Genomic DNA, 22,271 nt, shown 5'->3' with positions numbered 1-22,271 from the left:
GTGATTAAAAAAAAAAAACTAAAACAAAAAAAAGTGTAATATTATACAAGACATTAATAGCTTTAATTTGACTCAAATTTACAGTACATTTAAATACAGTGCTTCGTTACTAAACTACATTACAGCTGTATGCCACTTAATTTCAACATTCTCTTTTATGATTTGAAAACAGTAAAAATTTCAAGGTGCATTTCTTATCCATAGACCCTTCAGTTAATTTATTCCGTCAAATATGCGACGCAGATTTTCTTTCACTCGTACAAATTCTGGAACGTTTTTCTCATCCTCGATACGCCTCCGTTCCTCCATCTCATACTGTGGAGAAATATTCAAAACGGTGAACTTTACAAAAACACTAAAATATATGAAATGCATAAGTCCATTCAACAAAATGCATAGACAGACAGTTCATCAAAGACAATCAAAATGTACCGCCTTAGATCTGGCAAAATTCTTTTGACTTCCATTTCAGTAATGAGGAACATTAAGTGGACATAGAATGGCCAGTACCTCCTGCAGTTTCTGCTGTCTCTTACGGAGCTCTTGTTCCAGGTTAGAAGGAGGTCGGAGGGCAAGTTCCTGCTCTCTGTGCAGGTCAAGCCTCCTTTGCTGTAACGCACGCTGCAATTCTGGTTTGTCCTCCAACAACAGGCCTCTGAAAAAAAAAAATAATAAAAAAATAAAAGTCAGTTTGTATGAATAAATGCAGGTAAGTGTAGGTTTGATGTCATTTAAAACTTTTCTTTCAACTTGATGTTTACTTTGCTTTTATTATTTGTAAAGTATTGGGATGTTAGCGTACTCCATTTGCAAAGTAAACATCTTTTAGATGTTACTCTTTACCTCTTGTGGCCGAGCAGAAGCTCCTTATGGAGATTCTGGTGACTGGGACACTCGCCGGGTTTCCGGAGCCGAATTAACTCGTCTCCACTGTCTGTGCTTTGCTGGGACTCAGGAGGATGACACGCATAATTCTCTGAAAAGACAGAGGATAAACATTTAGACTTATTTGAATGCCAGCAAATATTTAGTTATGATTTAACATTTGTTTATTTAAGCAAATTGTAAGATATATAAAATTATGTCTACATGTTTATGACCGATTATATGATGCAACGTAAATAAAACTCAGGGCACAGTCAGTGCCTGTACCTTTTCTGTGATGTCTGAATCCTGGGCGCTGGAGAGAAAGTTAAACTATAAATTATATAAAATATTAATACACATTAATAAATAAAAAGTATAAAAGTAAATAAATTCAGCCAAATGAATGGGTCACTTTTTAATACATTTAGCATGCAATTTAAAATGGAGTAACAGTGCCAGCATGTCCACCTGCTGAAGAAAGCACAGAATCAAATCAGCTCAGTGGACTGAGATGACATGCTCTGCCTCCTAATGCGTGTTGGCTTGATTTACAAACACAGAAGAACGAAGCAAAGGGCCATTTATAGCTCAACACGGAGGCATTCTTAAGTTAGTTTTGACCTCATGACCTCTGAATCACAGGCTCTGAAATCATATGACTACAGCCAATGACAAAGGAAAGATGTTCAAAATTGGATTTCCTTAGTAAGCATTAAATTCTATACACAAACTTGACTATAGACTTGCAAAACTACTACTACTATTTTTATTAAATAAACATTATATCTATCAATAACTATTGAATTAAAAATATTTTGTATATTAAATATATATATATATATCGTATTGTCCCGAATATAAGACGATGTTTTTTTCTTGGAAATACATCTGAAAAAACACGGTCGTCTTATATTCGGGACAATACGATATATATATATATATCGTATTGTCCCGAATATAAGACGACCGTGTTTTTTCAGATGTATTTCCAAGAAAAAAACATCGTCTTATATTCGGGACAATACGATATATATATATATATCGTATTGTCCCGAATATAAGACGACCGTGTTTTTTCAGATGTATTTCCAAGAAAAAAACATCGTCTTATATTCGGGACAATACGATATATATATATATAGCAAAAGACAGACACACTTTAGCATGAAACCCACAAAAAAAACCTATAATTTACTCACATATGAAACACGTATCCTTGTCCTAGCCATGTTTAAATACAAGTATCTTTTTTTTGTGCTAAATGCTTTTATCCAAATTGACTTGCATTGTAGTCAAGTGACACATTACAGCTCTTTGTGCATTCCATGTAAACCTCTGAATTTGGCATTGTTAGCACCATGATTTACAGGAACATTTTAGGAACTTAGACGAGTCCACGTCTTGAGACGTTAATCTTCTGGGGATCCTGCCCACAGCATAGCGTTTATAACCAAGACCAGGATAAACCAGCTTACTCTGGTCCTACAGTGCCATGCTCAGGGGCCATTTGTGTTAACCACACCAAACACACTCCTGTCCCGTCGCCACACTCCTGAAGCAACATGACATCGGACTACTGACTGAAATACATGACTCATGCAAATTATGATCAACATAGTATATGTTGTATTATATAGTAATACATAGTATTAAAGTTTGTGATAGGGTCATAAAAACTACTTACTGGGACTGACACCATTAAATGGGAGCAAATTTTAGTTTTAGTGTAAAGATTAAGTGCATTGTTAATTCAACAACAAATAACTCCGGAAACATTTTAAATTTATGAAATAGATTTTATATTTGAAAGACAGAACCATTTCATGTGGTGTTCAAGGTAAATAGGCTTCATAAAAATGCAGTGGATAACAGCTTTTCTAGGGTTCCCACTGCTTCATGGGACATTTACCTGAACACTACTTGTGTTCATCCAAGAACATCCCCATACCTGCAGAAACAAAAAAAAAAAAAAAAAAAGCACTAAACTCAGTTACTATCTTTGAAAGAGAGTGACTATCAAACGCCAACAATCATTTACTTAGGATTCGTCAAATAAACTCTTTGACTAAATTTTTTAAAGAACACTCACCTCCACGCATACAGTTGATTGCTTTTTTTGTTGTGTTCAGGTCCAGCATTGTGCGACTATTGTCGAGACTGTGGCCTTCGGTTAGCGTTTGCTCTGTTTATGTTCAGTGATGCTTGTTCCAAACATTACGTTCAAACTCATTACGCCATTCCAGATTAACCTGAACCTATACGAGGCACGTAGGACGCCAGATTAACTAATTACCGTAGACAACAGTGCTGATTTTAACTGTCTTCCTTCCTTGGAAATATTAACTCTTGATCTCTTTATTTATTTATTTTTTTGCCTGTTAAACTTTTTTTTTTTGAACCAACAGGTTATTGTTCTATCAATTTGAAATCTCGTCCAAATTATGTAGTTTTACTCTCTAAGTTACAAAATGTAATTAATTTATTAAAATGTTAATTAATTTATAAGAATTATAATTAAAAATGAGAATAAATTGCGCGTACCGTAACCAACCACAAGAGGGCAGTGTGATTTTTAGGGCTGTTTACACGTTTCCCATGATTCCAAAGTGCTACTTATTGACGTCAACCAGGATGTGAGGTCATTGAGTGAATGTCTTCGCGTGTGTGTGGAGTGAGTGTGAGAGTGGTTGTTTGTGTGCATGAATGTTTGTGTTTTGTGAGTGAATGAGATAATTTAAAAAAAATCTACACCGTGATCTTATTTGATCTGGTCCGAGTTGTTGCCCTGCTCGGATGCAGAGATGATAATAACCGACTCGTGAGCTTCTGTAGCGATGATCGTGAGGCTTTTTCACTAAACTCGGGGCATCCACAGTTGTTACTGTGGTAAGAAATGATGAATCGATCAGATATACTAGAACAAAAGGGGTGCTGGATCTCGGTCCGATATGCTCTGCTTGTTCACTGAGTATAACGGCGATTCTGATCTCACCATAACTTGTAACAGTGACTCCTTGAAGTCAGTGAGCATCACGGAGCTGCACGACAAACTTATTGTATTCATTTAAAGAAGAGGAACTGTTACACACCGGCATATCTACGTTTCTTTTTTTCTCTCAAGCTCTTGTACATGGTATTGCTGATACCCATTTTTTAACAACCGACTGGAAATACGGGTGCTCATCTTCACTTGTATTTCCTATTTGTATTGCGTTACGTTGAGTAAAAGCCGCCATCATGCTTACGAGAGTAACCTCGGTTTGTAGAGGCGGTGTGATGAGACTCTTGATTGAAAAACAAACACACACACACCCTGGTTAAATTCTGTAGCATTTTTTGAAGATTCTCTTTCTTATGGGTTGTGTATTAAATCTCACCTATGGACCCTTTAATACTGTATATAGACGCCTTCTGGGTGTCGACCCACACTCTCATTCCTTTGTTTTCAGTCTCACACATTGAATCTTATGATTATTTGTTTTTCAGTGTCCCGTGTGGAAATATCAAAATGGCTGCGAGTTTAAGTCTTACTGAGGCGTCAAACTAAACAACCCTCATGTTGTTCGGTTTGTGTTTGTTTGTCTATTTTATTGAAGTACCAATAAAAGCAGATTCTTAAACATGTAAAGTACTGTTTTAATATATATAGCCTCTAAGTGCCGTCTGAAATTTTCATCTAAAATTAGCATTTTTATCAAGCTCTTATATTTATGTTCAGTTATTTCACTTTCACTTTAAAGTAAAATTACTTAAAGGAGCCTGATAAAAATCCTAACTAATTTTGCAATATATTTTCAGACGGCACTTAGAGGCTTTTGCATCTGTCTCTTCATATACATACGTGCATATATATATGTATGTATATGTATATTAGCGGTCTTACCCATTATCCAATGCATCCTTCTGCGTCACGATTTGATTTTTGTTTTGCAATAATCCTAGATGATGATCGTATGCCGAATTTAGATGAATGTCCAGACTGTCATTTGGTGCCTTGTAACATTTTAGCAGTGTCAGTACATTTCAAGATCACAGAGCTTTGAAGCATAGCATGTTTCCGTTTTTATTTATTTCATGTTGCCTATGGTAATTTTTAAGTAGTAATCAGCTAATTCAAATCCTCCTTCGAGGTTATATCAACTCACTGTAGTATCATAATGAAAGACATTTCGACGCGGGCTGGCTGGCCTGTGTTGTCGTGTTATGGAGTCTCCTCCAGGGTTCGTCATTTTGTGCGAGATGGGCTTGTCATATGGCAGTTTCTGATCAGGCAAGGTAAAAAGTGAGAAATATCATGTACCGTGAATAAAAATGTAGGCAATAATCAAGAAGCATACGAACTAGATCTGTAAATAGAAAGGAGTGAGCAGTTACAGTTTTAAGTTCATAATTTGAATACCTCAATTTCCTCACTCCCTGTGAGTGTATAATCGTTCTCATATCGCGGGAATGGGAAAGGATCTCCTTCTTGTGGCATATTCCCACAATTTATCCTAATGAGTATTGTGGAATGTAACAGATCGATGGTTTGGGATCTTTTACGTGCAACTTTGTTGTCCCTCCTACCGTTGCCTAGAGACCAACTGTGAGCGTCAGGTCTGTTGCACCACAGCGCCTTACAGACAAGCTCATTTTGGTGTAAACCCTTATCACTAGGTGGTAGTTAACCGCGTTGTTGTTTTTTACAAAAACCCCATAATTTGCTGCTAAACATTAAAAAGAGTTTCCCAAATGTAGGCTACACTAGACCTCATATCATTACTTTAATGTTTGCTACTCCGTCATGTTCTTAATGTTTGTTTGTGTGTGTGTTTTTATTTTATTTTATTTTATTGGAGTCTTAACGAATATTAATGTCTTGACATGTGGTTATACAAGACGGACAAGTTAGCAGTTGGAAGTTGGAACTTCATCCCAAAGAGACTGACCAATAGGAGAGCTGAGCGCATTACACGCTTAGCATGTGCAAAGAGTGTCTGGATAAAAGCGCAGCAATATTAACAGCACGTCTGTTACTGTCACACGCCGTGCCTGAAGGGAACATATCTTTTGGAAACAGAAATGTTTTTAAGCCATGTGGTTTTCACTGTTGGAACGCAAAGCGTTTCTGTCATTTTTTTGCTTCACTTACTTTTAACGGAGGCAACGGAATTACCCAGCTGCAAAGAGGTAGGGTGCTACTTTACTGTGCATTATACAGATTTACTGAGATGGCGACGTGTGAGGTACTACAGCAGTCTTTTAAAATAACGCAATTTCATTTGATTTGCACTATAATATGTTGTTAATTACTGAAAACTGCTAGAACTACATCATGTAATGAACTTATTGGCTGACAGGCTGTTCTGGCTGAACCCTCATTAACAGAATAACACATTTGAGAGCTAATGCTGCTGCTGCTGGAATATTGATCATTAGAAACACCCAGCATTATCGTGCAGGACTGGAGGACTAGGCCAGTACATTCTATAAAATAAATATTATAGATAGATCATAAATAGTAGAAAAAATCATTTGATTACATGCTGAGAATCGTATTGTACACATCATCAGACTTCACACTGTGAAGCCTGTGCATCACATGATGCCACTTTACTTCACAAATAAGAAACCATACAAAATTTGAAACCATCCAGGAACAAATGAAAAAAAAGAAGAAGAAGCCTGACAGCTCATATCAGTTAATAAAGCAAACAAGGCATGTGGGCTGGATTTTTTTCTTTGTTAATAAAAAGCTCACATATGTCAGCTTTCAGTAAACTTGTTTCCTTTCTGTTTAAGATATATGCTGACTTTTAATGAAATTATGTTTTAGCTCTCTGTCCCCTTTCCCTCAAGAAAATAATTGTTTGAATAAGAGTGAGCATAATCATGGAAATGGGTGACACACTTACCTTATCATGTCCAGATAAGTGTGTCTGTTGGCCCTAGAGAACTGTGTGAAAGGGGCATCTGCTGTTATGGTCATTCAACAAAAGGCTGCAACACTGTTGGTGTACCTGAACTGATATACCTGACTTTAACTCTTTGACACAAAAGCAATATATATATAATTTAAAAAAAATTTATTATTGCAAATATAACTGAAAATAGACCAAGTGAAAATTGCCATTGACCTTGTAGGGGAAAAAACAGCCCATGTTTTATGTGGGAGTAAGAGATTCATCAGTTAATCTGACCCCTAAGAGACACCATAGAAACAAATGTCAGTCTGTTCTGTTGCCTTGGTTTCTTGGTTTCATCATTTATATGGATGTGGGGATTATGATGTGGACTGCTTGCTCAGAACAACTCTTTCTTTCTTTCTTTCTCACTAAATGTAACTGTCGCAGCACTAACACAAAGCACTTAAGAAAGCACGACCACTTGTCATGTTGAGGTCTTATTAACTTATTAATCTTCTTTCATTCCACATGGGTCATTCTGATTTGCTCTGTGAAAGTGAAGTCTGCTATTACCTCAGGTGCCATTCAGTCAGGTTCTTGTTTCTTGCCAGCTGCCTGTTCTTTGGGGGAGTTAGCTGTTAACATATACAAACCACTTTGAGTCTAAATAATAGTTTCATTTAAACCACACCTTTAAGCATTTAAGTATCTTGTCACATGTTATTATGCCCTTAGTTAAATTAGGATAAATTGATAAACAGGATGTTTGGAGATGTTAATATGTTAATATATACTCAATATTTTATTTTATCGGGCTCTCCCGCTTTGCATAATGGTGAGTAAATAATACCTGCTAAAGACTGTCTGTTTAGACAAGGCTACGAAGACTTCCTTGAAGTTGATCGCCAGTGGGTGGATCCGCCTACTGTGCAAATATTGATCTGACACAGTATTTTAAAAGGAGATGTAATCCAGAGGAACATTATAAACAAGATGTTGGTAACTACAATTTTGTATTATGTCTGTAAAGCACAAAATGACAAGTTGTGTACCTCAGCTCTCAACTGTAGTGAAAATTACTTAAAAGCACTTAAAGGCAGACTTTGGACCACTGCAGTTTTAATATTGCTGTAAGATAGTACTGTAATGAAAGGCTTTTTTCTTAGCGGAAGATTTATGATAATATAAATTACATAACATGAAATAATTCCAATTCAAGTCAACATTTTATTTTCATGTATTTATTTATTTATTTATTTGGCAAGTAACCACCTATTAAACAAACCATGTTTTTTTTCTGACAGTAATTGGATGACTTGATGTGGTGAGGTTGATGTGGTTGATATCTCCAATTATGCAAATAAATGTATTACCCTGCACAAAACTCAATTTTACAGTGGTCCTAGTTTTGTCTTATTTTCCAAATGAATGAGACTGAAAGACATTTCAATGCAGTTATTGTTATATGTTTCATTATTTTGCAGTCTGATTACCATTTTGAGTACACAGACTGTGATGTTTTGGGCTCTCGATGGAGAGTGGCGATACCCAACAAGCCTGAGACCTGCACTGGCTTACCTGATCCAGTCAAAGGCACCCATTGCAGTAAGTAGCTACAACACACACACTACTAGATACAAAAAATAATAGAATGGTCTCTAGCGTGCTATGTTACCAGGCGAAGGTTTTCAAATCTAGAAAGGCATTAAGATACTTTAATCTTTGTTGTATTTTTTCCCCTTTTGTCAGCGTTTAGCTGTAATGACGGCGAATTTTTGGACATGAGGACTCAAGAGTGTCAGAAATGCGTCGCAGGGACCTATTCTCTTGGGACTGGTGTTGCTTTTGACGAGTGGGACACTTTGCCCACTGGCTTTATCAGCCATGGCATTAGTATTAACTTTGGAGACACTCTCACAAATTGCTCCAAGTGAGTGAATCTTATATATACAGTATATGAAAAATCTGAGCTACTGCATTCAGGATATGCAAATTGGTGTTAGTGCTTAAAATTCAAGATCAAGTGGGTGGTTGAGCCATTCAGCATTCACTTAACTGTAATTGCATGCACTGAATGTTTACATAAAAGTGCTTGACGAGTCAGGACCTTGAATTATTTGGAATTAAATTGAAACTGAAGAATAGACATTTGTGGAAATTTGCTTTAATGGAGACCCATTGCATGTGTCTCTTGCATTTGTTCAGCTCAACATGGATCCCGAAAAGTGATTATATTGCCTCTAACACAGATGAGTGCACTTCAACTCTTTCCTACGCTGTGAGTCTAAAGAAGCCTGGATCTGTGTCCTTCCAATACTTCTATCCAGACAACCACATGTTTTTTGAGTTTTATGTAAGTACTGGGGCTTCGCCAGTTACATTTTTCCCAAATATATACGTATACAGAGTTAAAGAAAATTATGGTTATTTAAACTGCATTTGTATATAGTGCATTTTTTCAAATTTAATATATAAATAACATATAATAGGCAATATAAAAAGAATAAATTGAGTTTTATTACCACCACAAATGTGTTTCTGGTGATATATTCCCTTGATAATGTTAGATACTGCATGATATGGGATATGATATGCATGTGCTAACAGGTTCAGAATGACCAGTGTCAGTCTACAGACTCTCAACGTCGCTGGATGAAGATATCGGAAAGTGACTGGGATTATCATTATGTAAGTCTGTGTGTGTGTGTGTGTGTGTGTTTTGAGAGCAAATGTAGAAGCCTCAGGCCTCAAAACCTTTTCTTCCTGCTGTCTAACCAGGTACAGCTGAGTAGTGGTAACAATGTCTTGTACTGGAGAACAACAGGTTTCTCTCTGGCTGCCAACACTGCCAAACCGGTTCTGCTGAAGAACATTGCCATCTCAGGTATTTATCCATCACAATTATTTGTGCACTACCTTAAAAAAGATGGCATGAATTACTTTTGCAATGCATGAAAAAATGTACTTAAGAAATAGCACTTGACCTTTTTTACAGGTGTCTCGTATACATCTGAATGCTTTTACTGTAAGCCTGGTACCTATAGTGATAAACCAGGGGCTGCCCACTGTATCCCATGCCCTGCTAATTCGTACTCTAATAAGGGAGCCACTGCGTGCCAACCCTGTGAGGCGGACAAATATTCAGGTGTGTGTCGCAGCATTTTTAAAGCAATGTTAATTAATTCAGGTCAGTCATCGGCTGCTATTGTCATAATTTTACATTCATTACTGCTCATAGTTGTGTTATTTTCCCTCTGTACTTAGACATGTATGTGAGTGTTTACAGGATGTTTTGTGTAAGTGAATTATTGGAATATTTACAACATATTTGTATTGTATGTAGGTGCATAAATTATCCTGAAGTGCATCGTGAAAAGCACTATACAAATAAACTTGAATTGAATTGAATATACTATAAAATGCATATTTCACAGTGCATTTAAGCGTAGTTATTTTTAATGACTGGTGGTCACCCAACAAATGCCTTGTAAAGGGCTTTGAACGTTACATCTGCATAGATGTGATCAAGCATTTAAATGTAAGCACATGAAAGTAAATGTTCATGTAAATGTCCTACACTCTCCAGCGCCTGTACTCTATGGGATTTGCCTACTGTGTTTTATCACTTTATCTAAATGAGTGTGTGTGTGCTTTTCCTAATGCCACGGGCGTTTTCCTCTCTCCTGTGTGTGTTACTCCAGGAATTGGATCTGGAACCTGTCTACAGCGACTGCCCTGCAAGACAACTGATTACTTCTATACTCACACAACATGTGACTCCAGTGGTCAGGTACCACAAAAAAAATCCAACAAATCTAGAGAGATTTTTATTAATTTATTATTTTTATTTGATTTGATGCAACATCTCCCGCTGACAACTGACTGTTTTATCTTTCTTACTTTCTTTCTTTAGACGCAACTGATGTATAAGTGGATTGAGCCAAAAATCTGCAGTGAGACTGTGGAGGGGGCAGTGAAGCTTCCGGCTTCAGGGGAGATGATGGCCTGCCCTCCATGCAATCCAGGATTCTTCTCCAGCAACACCTCCACCTGTGAACCCTGCCCACATGGCTTCTATTCAAATGGGACAGGTAGAGAGACAAAGCCAACAGACAACAATTGAAGATTTCACTATGACAGCATATGCATCTCTGTTATATCTCTAGATGACAACACTACATGTGTATATAACACTAAATGTATTCTTTAATATATTATTGTAGTGCATCAATAACAGAACTCACTATTAGAAATGATCATGTTACATGTGTTCAGAATGTTCAGAGTGTCCCGCTGGAACAGAACCAGTCGTGGGTTTTGAATATAAATGGTGGAACAAAATGCCCAGCAATATGAGGAGTTCAGTCTTCAGCTCAGAATACAGCAGCACTGAGAGGAGCACAGGTAGGCCTAAATATCTCATCACTAGCTCTCCACACAATTTGATGTAAATTTTATATAATTTGATATGTAATTTTAAGTGAGCCATTGATTAGGGCATATGGTGAAGTTTTTGTAGACAGAGTCATTCTGTCATAGATGTTTGTGAGTTATTGGGGTTTTGTTGTAACAGGCTGGGAGGTTGCAGGTGAGTACATCTATACCACACCAAGCAATCAGGACTCTGACTACATGATGCTGACGCTCACAGTACCTGGATACAGGTGAGCACACACATATGATAACAAACAGCAACTGCATCGTATTAATGGTCTCAATACATCAAATGAAGACCTCATCAACATTAACGCTAATACAAGAGACGTAAACACGGGCTAAAAATGTACTCAATATATTCTGTTTTTTCCTTTTTCCAGCCTGCCTCATTCCCTGAGTGAAGACAATGAGAGAGTTCAGCTTTCCAGAATAACATTTGTGTTTGAAACAAAGTGTACAGCTGATTGTAAACTGTATTTCATGGCAGTGAGTTCGGCCGTATTTTATATCATTGTGTATATATAACATATTATTTTTATTCTTAATAACATATTATTATTGTTATTATTATCAATATCGAAAACAGCATTTATTTCAAATAGAAATCTTTTGTAACATTATAAATGTCTTCAATGTCACTTTTGATCAATTTAATGCATCATTGATGAATGAATGAAACTATATATATTTTTTTAAATCTTACTTACCCCACACTTTTAAATGGTACAATCATTATAATGTTTTTGCCTTATTTTGCAGAGTATTAATGTCTAAGATTTGTTGACATTTCTCGCAGGGGCAAAATGAATGGAGTAATATTGTGGAGAGTTGGTCTGGCACTATGGGGAAGCAATCCTACTCTTATCTTATTAAAAGCAACAACACTGTTAGTTTCACCTGGGGTTTTCAGCGTACTGGGATCTTCAGCATGGTAAGATTAAACCGCAATCTCTTCTTTCCTGTTTGATTTTTACTTTTTTACTGTTTACTGAGGTTTTAGACTCTAAAACGCTTTTGATGATCTATGGCTATGTGTCTGTCTTACAGAAAAATGAATACAGCTCTGACTATGCTAAGATCTACTCTGTTCACCTCACTAATATGATTGGGGGTGTGTCTTCAGAATGTCGTCAGTGTGCTCTGGCTGCCGTTGACTCTGACTCAGCCTGCGTGCCCTGCCCTCCAGGACACTACATGCTGAACGGCACTGGAGTGTGTAAAAGCTGTCCCTCAAATACCATCATCAGGCCCGAGCAGCCAATCGGAAAGCAAGCCTGCATACCTTGCGGACCCAATACTTACAGTAATGAAGTAAGCATTATTTTTTTTAAACAAAAGAAATTCAACTTTTAAAACTCGTCTCTAGACCATGTGCTCTTTTCTATTCCACAAACATGTTCTGTGTGAACAGCCCCCCCCCCACTATTTGTAAATAGTACAAATTATATTATTTGTAAATAATATAAATATTGATTTTCACAAATCATGCACTTTCTAACTATTTTATATATATATTCACTTCTGTTACATATGCTTGTCCTCTCTGTTCACAGGGCCGTTCTGCATGCATGAGTGACTGTACATTAGCACTGCATCATAAAGGAGAGATGCTGAATTATGATTTCTCTCCGCTGGCAAATGTCACAGGTTTCCAGAGCAGCCCACGCTTCACCAGTAAAGGGCTGCAGTATTTCCACCATTTCAGTGTGGCGCTGTGTGGGACAGAAGTAAGAGAATAAATTAGACCACATTCAGTTTTTATGAATGACTAAAGTGTAAAGTATGTAGTGAAGTCTGAGTTGTAAAAATTCAGAATCAAGCTTTAATATGTGTCTTTCTGTCATTTAGAACAGGGCTTTTGCATCCTGTTTGGAAAATGTGACTGAAAGCAAGAGGGATGTAAAAGGCTACATTTGTCAGTCTACTGTAGTGCCTTCTGAGGTCAGGGGTCAGAGTGTTGTGTCCTCTCAGCCCTTCAGTATTGGAGATAGTTTAATCGGTGAGTGCTACCAATGCTTTGAAATCTCTATCAAATACACATATCCCAGTGGGTCCTGTGGATTCATCAAATGTAAAATTTTTATACTCAGGAGTGACTACTGACTTTAAATTTGATGACATCTCATCATTGGATGGCAACTTTCCTGTTGAATCAGAGCTGCCTGATGTCATATTCTACTACAAGTGAGTGTACTTGCTTACAATGATCTGTGTTTAGTTTATTCTAATGCTTTTATTGTTTTCACAAAGACTTTTTGTTGACCTCAAATTCAAGTATCTCAGTTTATTTAGTTCAGACTTATCTGATATTCTTCCCATTATGGTGTCAACAGATCTAGAGAAACTACGCAAGCATGTAAAAATGGAAGATCTGCCTCCATTAGGCTCCGATGTGATCCCACTGTAACACTGAAGAACCATGTTTCGCTTCCAAGGTACAATATGAAAATTGCTTCATATTGTCTGTCAATCTGTCTATCTGTCTATCTATCTGTCTATCTATCTATCTGTCTGTCTAATATCGGTCTTTATTGGTTGTTTTCTGTGTGTGTGTGTGTGTGTGTGCGTTTGGTATAGCAACTGCTCAGAGGGCACCTGTGATGGCTGCTCCTTCCATTTCCTGTGGTGCTCCCAGTATGCCTGTCCTCTCTGCTCCGAGAGGAACATTAAGGAGATTGTGAGCGCTTGTATCCAAGGAATTCAGGTATATGTCAACTCACATCATGATAAACCACGCAGATTCTGAATGAGACTATTTTCCCACTGAATGTTTTTATTTTACCATTTATTAGCTAAATGTGTTTGTTTCTCAGAGGACTACTTATGTGTGGCAGCAACCTCTGAGGTGTACAGGTGGGGTGTCACTGCCTCCTCAAAAGATCAGTGCCTGTGTGACACTAGACTTCTGGCTGAAGTTTGGCGTCTCTATCGGAACTGTTGCCGCCATATTGCTCATTACCATCAGCTGCTACTTCTGGAAAAGGACACGCAAGTGAGAGTTCATTACTGAAAGTTATATTTAAAAATGAGACCAAAAACTGTTACTTTAACATCTAGTAATAAAACTGTTGAAGTGGAAAACAAAGCAGCATACATGTGAAATGACCTATAGGCTTAATTGGGTCTAATGAAATTGTACATAAAGTTTGATAAATTGTTGATAGAAAAGTTTTTTTTTCCACTATATTGTTAAATAAAATAAAATATAACCTAGATGTTGTTAAACTTTTTTTTTAAAATAATATTTATTTGTTTGTTTGTTTTTTAGCCCATTGCGTCTGGAATTTTAGGCTTTGGCCAAGACTATATCATGTATCTATATTGATAACATATTTTGATCTATTCATCTCCACTCAAAAGTAAAGTGTAGTGCTCAATCTCATAATTCCATGAATTTAAGTGTAAAATCATAGTAGCTAACTGTACTGTACAACACTGACTTTGTGAACCAACGAAATTAGACAAAAAGAACAACAAAGGTGGATATGAAATTGTTCTTTTATCTCTATAAGCCCAATTGTAGATAAATTAGGGATAAATGAAGGCTGCTGCATGTATAAGTGTATTCATGCCCTCTCTTTAGGCTGCAGTATAAGTACTCAAAGCTAATGATGACTGCAGGAGATAAGGAGTGTGAACTTCCAGCGGCAGATAGTTGCGCCATCATGGAGGGAGAAGATGCAGAGGATGACCTCATCTACCTCTCCAAGAAGTCTTTCTTCACTAAGATCAAGTCATTTTCCAGAGAGGTAAGGAGGTCACAAGACAGACTTCAGCTTGGCCGTACTATTAACTCTATAGCTATATTCTTGATGTAATGGACACTATACATGTTTTAATGTTACAATAATATTAGCATTAACAGGCATTTCTTGACAAAGTTCTGTTATTTTACAGAGAACGTCAGATGGCTTTGATTCTGTTCCTCTAAAATCATCAGCTGCACAGGAGATGGAGATGAACTAGATCTTCTCAGATATGGGGAGAGCCAGCAAGAAATGTTTGGCCTGTCACAAGACATCCTCGACGCTATATTTGACAATATAACATCAATACATTTATTCCCAAAGAGACTGAGCAAAGACAAAATATTGAAAAACAACTCTGCCTTATTCAAGTCACCTCATAAACCTGTGATTGTTTCAGTTGCATCTCCTCTGGATTCAGCAGACCGGAGGCAAGACTGGCATAAGAAGATTTTAAAATATTTTTTATATAAAAGACCTATATCATTGTGTATATTGGCCTACACATTTTTTTTAATACCAAACACATATGCTTGTGAAAGATAATGCTGGAAAATTTGCATAGCATTTATTTGACACGCCATTTTGTGATATATATCAAATATGTTTTTTTTTCTCTTCATTTGGGCCAGTGAGCTGTTTTCTTGAGTTGAGAGCTACACCTGCAAGTGCTTGCCATATGTTGCATTTTTCATTTTTTTTAAAGCGTTCAAATGTTTTGGCATACTAGCATTTATGTTGTGCGTACCTTTTTTGTTATTTTTGTTATGTTATTTGTATTTTAGGAAATGCCATCTTGTTTGTAATGGGTTTCTTAAAGAATATAGCCTACTTGATAAAGCTAATGTGTCCATTGTTTATTAAATCTTGAGATTAACTATAATTACTCCAAACTACAACAAGAAATAATATCAATAAGGACAAGAATAAAAACGCAAATGTCTAGCTTCTATTTCCTATTAAAAATAATTTATCTTGCTGTGTAATAAAGTCTGTCATTGCAGTGGCTCAGTGACCGTTTCCATAGTAACGTACGTAAGCATAGGGCGAATTCCAAACGGCTTTTTTTGCGCCCTTCAAGGGCACTTCGGGAAGGGGACGCCATTTGTATGGACATTCCAAACGAAAGTGAACAACTGAATCCCTTCACGAAGGGCCCCCTCCAGAAGTCCGTTAGCGAAGGGAACATGCGATGGTCACTTCACGGAAGTGATTTCCGTTTGTGATCATGTGATCTTCAGTTAGGAGATCTTGCGATGCATTTTAAAGCAAAGTTGGGGTTGATTTCGACTTCACATACAAACGTAAGTAGGGTAGGCTGATTAAATTTGTCTTTATTTTAATCTGATACAAAATAGTTTTTGTCAGTGATAAAAATATGATTTAAGACGGTAGTTTAAGCATGTTTAGTTTGAAAAAGTTTAATAGTAAATAAGACACAGTGAGACAATATTTAAATAAAATAATAATTACTAATGGAGTGCTGAATGCTGCACGCACGCGCAGCGTTGTCAAGGTAACGTTTGGTCAGTCATCCCTTCGCCGAGGGAGGTCCAAATGCTTATACGAGACAGTAATGCCCTACACCCTTAAAAGAACACACTTCAAAGGGCTCGGCCTTTCGAAGGGAGTAGGGCATAGGGATGCTCACTTCTGTTTGGAATTCGCCCATAATATGAGCCCCTGCAGCTCCAGAATCATCAGATAGTTGTCTGAAGCGCCGAAAGATGCCGAAAAAGAAAGGAAGCAAGGGCAAGGGAAAAGGGTAAGGATGAACGATGACGTTTCAGGCGATTTATACAGTCAGCCTTTGACGTCCTCGCTTTCTCTAATTTTCTTCACGCTTTACGTCTTTACAGAAAAGGTAAGAAAGAAGGTAAGCAGGAGTCCAAAGCCGACAGGGAGTCAGAGATCGAAAAGTTCAAATCAAACGCTGCTTTATGGGAGGCGAAGTTTAATGTCACGGAAATTTCGTTTATCGAGTATAGCGAATCAACTCGCGCGCTCGCCAAAGCCAATGAGCAGCTCGCGAACCAGCGATATAGAGCCGAGAAAGACACAAACGATATTATTGCTTTTCTTGAAGAGAACAGACCTTGAAAAGACAGCAACGGTTAGTCTGCCTTCGTTATGTTACATCTCTTATCATTTATAAGGCTGATAAACATTTCAGTTTATCCACCTGTGCTGTTCATTAACTACAAATTTTTCTCCTATAAGATTGCTGCATTAGAAGAGCAACTGAAAAGAGAAAAAGCAAAAGCTTTACAAGAGAAAGACCTTCTGGTAAGCATTGAGATACTGAGTTATTTTCCAAATGAATTAGCATTGTGTCAAGCTGTAACAGTTGAATTTCAAGAAGCTGTTATCATGCAAGACTTGAATTTCACCCCTCATTCGTTTCAATTGACTGGTTGTTGCAGGTGGCTGAATACATGGAGAAGATTGATGCTTTAGAAGAGAGGTTTAAGCAGAGGTCAAGTGACTTCCAGAGGATGCAAGGTGAGCTCAAAACCATTAAGCATTTTCGCAAAATAAAGGCCAATCTGGAAGAAGACCTAATCAGTGTACTGCACAGTTATTACTAATAACTATTTAATGTAGAAAGCAATATAGATGCATAAAAACATCTAAAGTGATTCTTGTGCTTTTAGATGAGAGAAAAAATTTATATCGCTTACCGTGGACACCAAGAGAGTCTGGCGAGAACAGAATACAAGTTCTACACAGCACGGGTGAGAAAACCCAGATGCAAAATATTTTATACATCCATTCATAAATAAGACATTATAGATTATGCATAGAAACATTTCAGAAAGTGCATTTACCATCATATTTAAAATCCATTTGTTAAGGATTGTTAGATACTTTAGATACCATAAGTGCCATTAAAATACACGCTAGAACAGTCAGCGGTATATTTTTCTATATAGATTCACTTTGAGAAGGAAGCGGAGCAAAAGATCACTCAGCTTGCAGAGCAAGCGCATCATGAAGCTATTGCATGAGCAGCTATTCTTTTAATTCTATTATTGAATCCATTGCTCATTCCAGTCATTCAGATTAAAGACTGCATATAAGACCTTTGTATGTGTATCATTTGTGTTTATTGAGTCAAATCTTCAGTTTTTGCTCCCAACAGGCAGCTTGGTACAGCATCACATTCTGTGTTCAAGGAGAATGTACGGTTGAATGAGGCACTGAATTATTATGTGAAAGAGGCGGAAGAACTGAAGAGGACCAATGTAGCCTTGACAGAGAAGAATGCTTCTCTTGCTCTCTTAAAGGGGCTATCACTAACAGACAATCAGGAATTTTAGGAGTCAGTTTCTATATAGAGTATTTAATTAAAGCGTAAGCTTAATGAAATCAAAGTACAATTTAACCTTGTAAAACCTGACATATGAAGAAATGGAAGAGTTTACTGACCCCCCCCCCACCCACAAAAAAAGTCTGCATATTTGTTTTTTGATATAGTGATATATTTAGATTATGGAGCTCTCACTCGAGAAGGAAGAGAATGCATCAGTTTTATTCAGAGGCCCAAACTGCACAAAAATATGCAATTTGGTGCCGATATTGTTATTAGTAAGATGATATTTAAATGCTTAGTTTTATGATCAAAGTTTTGTAGTTATTGTGTGTGCAAAACACGATGCAATTATGATTGAAAGATGTACAAATAAGCGTTCCTCAAAACCCTGATGTATCATATTTGATTCTCACTTTTCAAAATGATTTTTTTTTAAATTATGTATGGATAATCATGTAAACTTAAGTTGCTTCAGTACATTACGTGTTTATATTAAAATATTACTAACAATATGAATTTTCTTATTATATTAAAATTACGTTTACTGAGAGAGAAATTTGTGTCAAATATGATACAGTAGGCTTTATAGAGTCAACTAAGCTAGCTTTCAGAGATGCTTAGGTTTGCCATTGTTTTCATCACATTGCATCTGTCCAGTGATGTAGACTGACTCTCCAACTGATTCATTCTGCAGGAGACGAATGAACTGATGAGAAAAGAAAGCGATTCCCAGCTGAGATCCCAACAAAATGAGATCTCTGAGCTGAGGGCTAAATTGGTCACACTTGAGCAAGCTCTGGGCATCATGTCTGGGGAGTTTGAGCAGGAGAGAGAAGAGGTGGAGCGGCGTGCCATGGTCAGCATGCAGGCCAACAGCACAGACCTCGAAAGGTTGGAATTGCTTCTAGCTGCCCGCGAAAAGGAGCTGGGCCAAGTGAAATGGCTGGCTCAAAGCATCATCGAGCAGCGTAAAGAACTTGAGCTTTTCTTTCATGAAACTCTTGACCATGTGAGGAAGGAAATAAGAACACAACAACAACTCTTCAGGTTTGCTCAAGTTATGAAAACTAAACACTGCTCTGTGAAATATCCTTTACTAGGGCATTTTGAAGATTCAGCTTCACATTTGGAAGTGCTTCACGCATTTGAAGATGATCTTGTATGTAGACAGGAGGCTCTGAAGGCATATTGCTGGAGAATGAATGAGGCTCGGGCTGGAAGGTTGGAGTATCCTCGTATAAGGACCTTCTCTAATGCCCCGCACAGCACCAACGATGTTCAGACTGACCTGGAAGAAGCTGACAAATGGTGTGAGAGCTTTTAGTGCAGAATTACTAATTGCTCTTAAGGTACATCACTAATCAAGTTGACTATGATGATGAAAATGGTCTGGTGTCATTTTAGGAGCAACTTGAAAAGCTCCAGTGTGGATATTTCTGATCTAACATGGGAGCAGAAAGAGAGTGTACTCAATATGCTTTTTGTTAAATTGAATGGGCAAAAAACAAGGTAAATAGATTTATAATTATTACAAGTAAAAAAAAAAAATATATATATATATACACACACACACATATATAAATACACACACATTATATATGTTATATTGAGAAAACTACAAATTAATACAAAATTATATATATTTTTAAAATATAGTTTACTGGATGGAATTCAGTATTTATTTTGAATGTTATTGTTAACCAAAATATTTATTTTAATTTTATTATTAAATATAAAAATTAACATTAAAAACACAGAAAGTGATATCCATTGGAATGTGCGTAGGATCCGAATGGGTAAAAAGGGATTTGGATATTGCACTGTTGTTCTGTATGGAAGACATTTGCCTGAAATGACAGTACCAAATAAAATTAAATTAAACAACAACAGCACTGCAACATTTGTTTTTAGCACTGCCATTCCATCACTCAATGAAACAGCATCCAGAATTCAGATTTAGATTCTCTTAGGCCTGGATTTCTTTGCATTTCACATAGGGCTGCACAATTAATCGAATTTCTAATCACGATTACAATTATGGATGCCACAATTATGTAATCATTCAAAGTGGCAATTAATCGTTCAAAGTCCACTTATGTTATTCTGCATGCTTAAGATGCGTTTTTTTCTTTCTACATGTTATCTTAAGAGTTTTTCCATTGTTTTAATTTTAGTTTTGACCCCTTTAAAGAAGAAACCAATCCGATGTTTAGTTGACATTTGAGGCTTAATACTATGGAAAAGCACAAAGTTTTTCAGTTAGAGTGTTTTCAGCTTGTTTATTTTCATATAAAAATACGGCATGCAGTTGCATCAAACAATGGTATAAACATCATTCAATGTAAATTGTGATAATCGTAATTAACAATCGCAATTACAATTTCAAGGGAATAATCGACAATTTTGATTTTTGTCATAATCGTGTAGCCCTAATTTGACAAATTCCTTGAGGCAGTTCAGGGTCCCAAATGCTTAGGGATTATTTCATCCTTGTGTGAAAGTGTCCTGGTTTCTGTAGTGACAGACAACACAGTGCTAAGTAGCTTTCGTGGCTCTCTTCAACTTTACAATTAAACATATTTTGTTTTGTTTTTTCTTGTTTTCTTTACTCCCTGACAGGAAACCAGCCCATCTTCCAGCTTTATTTTGCTGCTATTTTGCTGTCTTTTAAGTGCTAAGTCAAACCATTTTTCCTTCACAGATTTACTGAAGAAAAACGTAGCCTGACCTTTATAACCATTTATAATGATGACCTTTATAATGATGCCAATGCCAAATATGAACTCTGACCCCTGTGTTCTACCAGTCCTTAAGAGCACCTAACTGTAAAACTTTTCATATAGTAGGCCTATTATATTCAAATATTTCATTTTAAAAATATAGGACAAGACTGTAATGGAATTCAATGCAGTAAAATCTCCAAAATATATTTCATGGATCTTAGATTTTAAGGCACAATTAAAAACACACATCTTCAGACAAATATCTTCTCACCCTTCTCCAACCACTGATTTATTTTGTTATTGCTCTATTAGGTTCAGACCTGCAGTGCAGTGTTAATTTATGATCTTTTTTCTCTGCTCATTACTGCATTCTGTAGCTATATTGTTTGTTTTTCTTTTTATATCATGATTCTATATAATAATTTTTGTTTTTTTCTTTATGTTTTTATAAAGTGACCTTGAGTGAATGCTTTTCTGTATAAATAAAATGTATGTTTTAATGTAAACATAAATCTATAAATAACTATAATATTATATATATATATATATATAATTATTATTATTCCATTAAAACAAATTAAAAATATAGGTAGTCTTCATGATGTCTTGGTGAGTTTTACACCATCTTCCATTATGTACATCAATATGTTCTCTTATGTTATTATGCATTAAATTTAAAAGTAAAATTCAAACCACTTAAAAAGTTTTAGGGTGGTATAAATATCGAATTCAGAGACTTGCATTAAACGCTGCACAAAACGTTGTAGTACATCAACAATCTGTGTGTTCCTCCTGTGAATATGTACATAGGGGGCGCGCTTGGGAACTCACTTAGCTTTTTTTATTTTTTTTACTGTGACTTTCATTTGTAGCAGCAGGGAGAGACGCTGACGGGATAGTGCTCGAAATCACCGCGACCCGGAACCGAGCAACTTCTCACATTCCAAGAATATTCGGAGCCGCTGGCATGAACTAAACACATCGAGGTGGTTCGTTCTTTAGTACCCGCGTGCACGCTCGACTTTATCGGTCGTTTACTTTCCATTTTTGATTGTTGCACGAAAACAACCGCTTTGAATCACAGGCAGGCAAGCCAGGGAAAGCAGAAGTCTCAACTCGCCTCGGGCGCTCGTTCTGCAGGCATGTCGCAGAAAGAAAGACCCACTTTCTATCGACAGGAGGTCAACAAGACAATATGGGAGGTCCCTGTGCGGTATCAGAACTTGTCTCCCGTCGGCTCTGGTGCATACGGATCTGTTAGGTAAATATGTATCTGTTGTTTCGATGGCGGAACGATGTG

The 22,271-nt window shown here is 36.8% G+C and overlaps 3 protein-coding genes and 2 pseudogenes across 4 annotated transcripts in view; 3 read left to right on the top strand and 2 right to left on the bottom strand.

Moving 5' to 3' along the window:
• Positions 1-29: 29 nt before the first annotated feature.
• Positions 30-3,173, bottom strand: LOC107745736 (protein FAM107B-like; annotated as a pseudogene).
• An 839-nt stretch (positions 3,174-4,012) lies between these two features.
• On the bottom strand, positions 4,013-5,344 carry LOC107745737 (uncharacterized protein C1orf194 homolog; annotated as a pseudogene).
• Positions 5,345-5,611: 267 nt separating this feature from the next.
• On the top strand, positions 5,612-15,803 carry LOC107745735 (UPF0577 protein KIAA1324-like). The gene is made up of 22 exons (XM_016559686.1): positions 5,612-6,036; positions 8,237-8,357; positions 8,502-8,682; positions 8,958-9,105; positions 9,360-9,440; positions 9,531-9,636; positions 9,748-9,897; positions 10,454-10,542; positions 10,666-10,843; positions 11,028-11,156; positions 11,326-11,416; positions 11,570-11,675; positions 11,986-12,120; positions 12,237-12,500; positions 12,743-12,916; positions 13,038-13,188; positions 13,280-13,373; positions 13,523-13,624; positions 13,767-13,893; positions 14,003-14,181; positions 14,773-14,938; positions 15,087-15,803. The coding sequence occupies exons 1-22, from the start codon at positions 5,929-5,931 to the stop codon at positions 15,153-15,155; spliced, it is 2,949 nt and encodes a 982-aa protein (XP_016415172.1). The 5' UTR covers positions 5,612-5,928; the 3' UTR covers positions 15,156-15,803.
• A 1,154-nt stretch (positions 15,804-16,957) lies between these two features.
• Positions 16,958-19,572, top strand: LOC107745734 (basal body-orientation factor 1-like). The gene is made up of 8 exons (XM_016559685.1): positions 16,958-17,048; positions 17,156-17,221; positions 17,359-17,502; positions 17,590-17,670; positions 17,869-17,939; positions 18,078-18,222; positions 18,943-19,295; positions 19,416-19,572. The coding sequence occupies exons 3-8, from the start codon at positions 17,371-17,373 to the stop codon at positions 19,570-19,572; spliced, it is 939 nt and encodes a 312-aa protein (XP_016415171.1). The 5' UTR covers positions 16,958-17,048; positions 17,156-17,221; positions 17,359-17,370.
• Positions 19,573-19,651: 79 nt separating this feature from the next.
• LOC107745732 (mitogen-activated protein kinase 14A-like) overlaps positions 19,652-22,271 on the top strand; it is a 16,398-nt gene continuing 13,778 nt past the window's right edge. Inside the window, exon 1 of one of the 2 annotated variants that reach the window (XM_016559681.1) lies at positions 19,652-19,757. In XM_016559681.1, coding sequence (XP_016415167.1) covers positions 19,723-19,757 — 35 coding nt within the window. In that variant the 5' untranslated portion in view covers positions 19,652-19,722. Of the gene's footprint in view, positions 19,758-21,803; positions 22,233-22,271 lie in introns of those variants that run through there. The other variant, XM_016559683.1, reaches the window with a different exon arrangement.

This window comes from Sinocyclocheilus rhinocerous, unplaced genomic scaffold (genome assembly GCF_001515625.1).
Source record: "Sinocyclocheilus rhinocerous isolate Xijiao unplaced genomic scaffold, SAMN03320098_v1.1 scaffold558, whole genome shotgun sequence".
NCBI classification, from domain to species: Eukaryota; Metazoa; Chordata; class Actinopteri; order Cypriniformes; family Cyprinidae; genus Sinocyclocheilus; species Sinocyclocheilus rhinocerous.
Note: the sequence above shows the minus strand (reverse complement) of the source record. Positions and strands in the feature narration are given on the sequence as shown.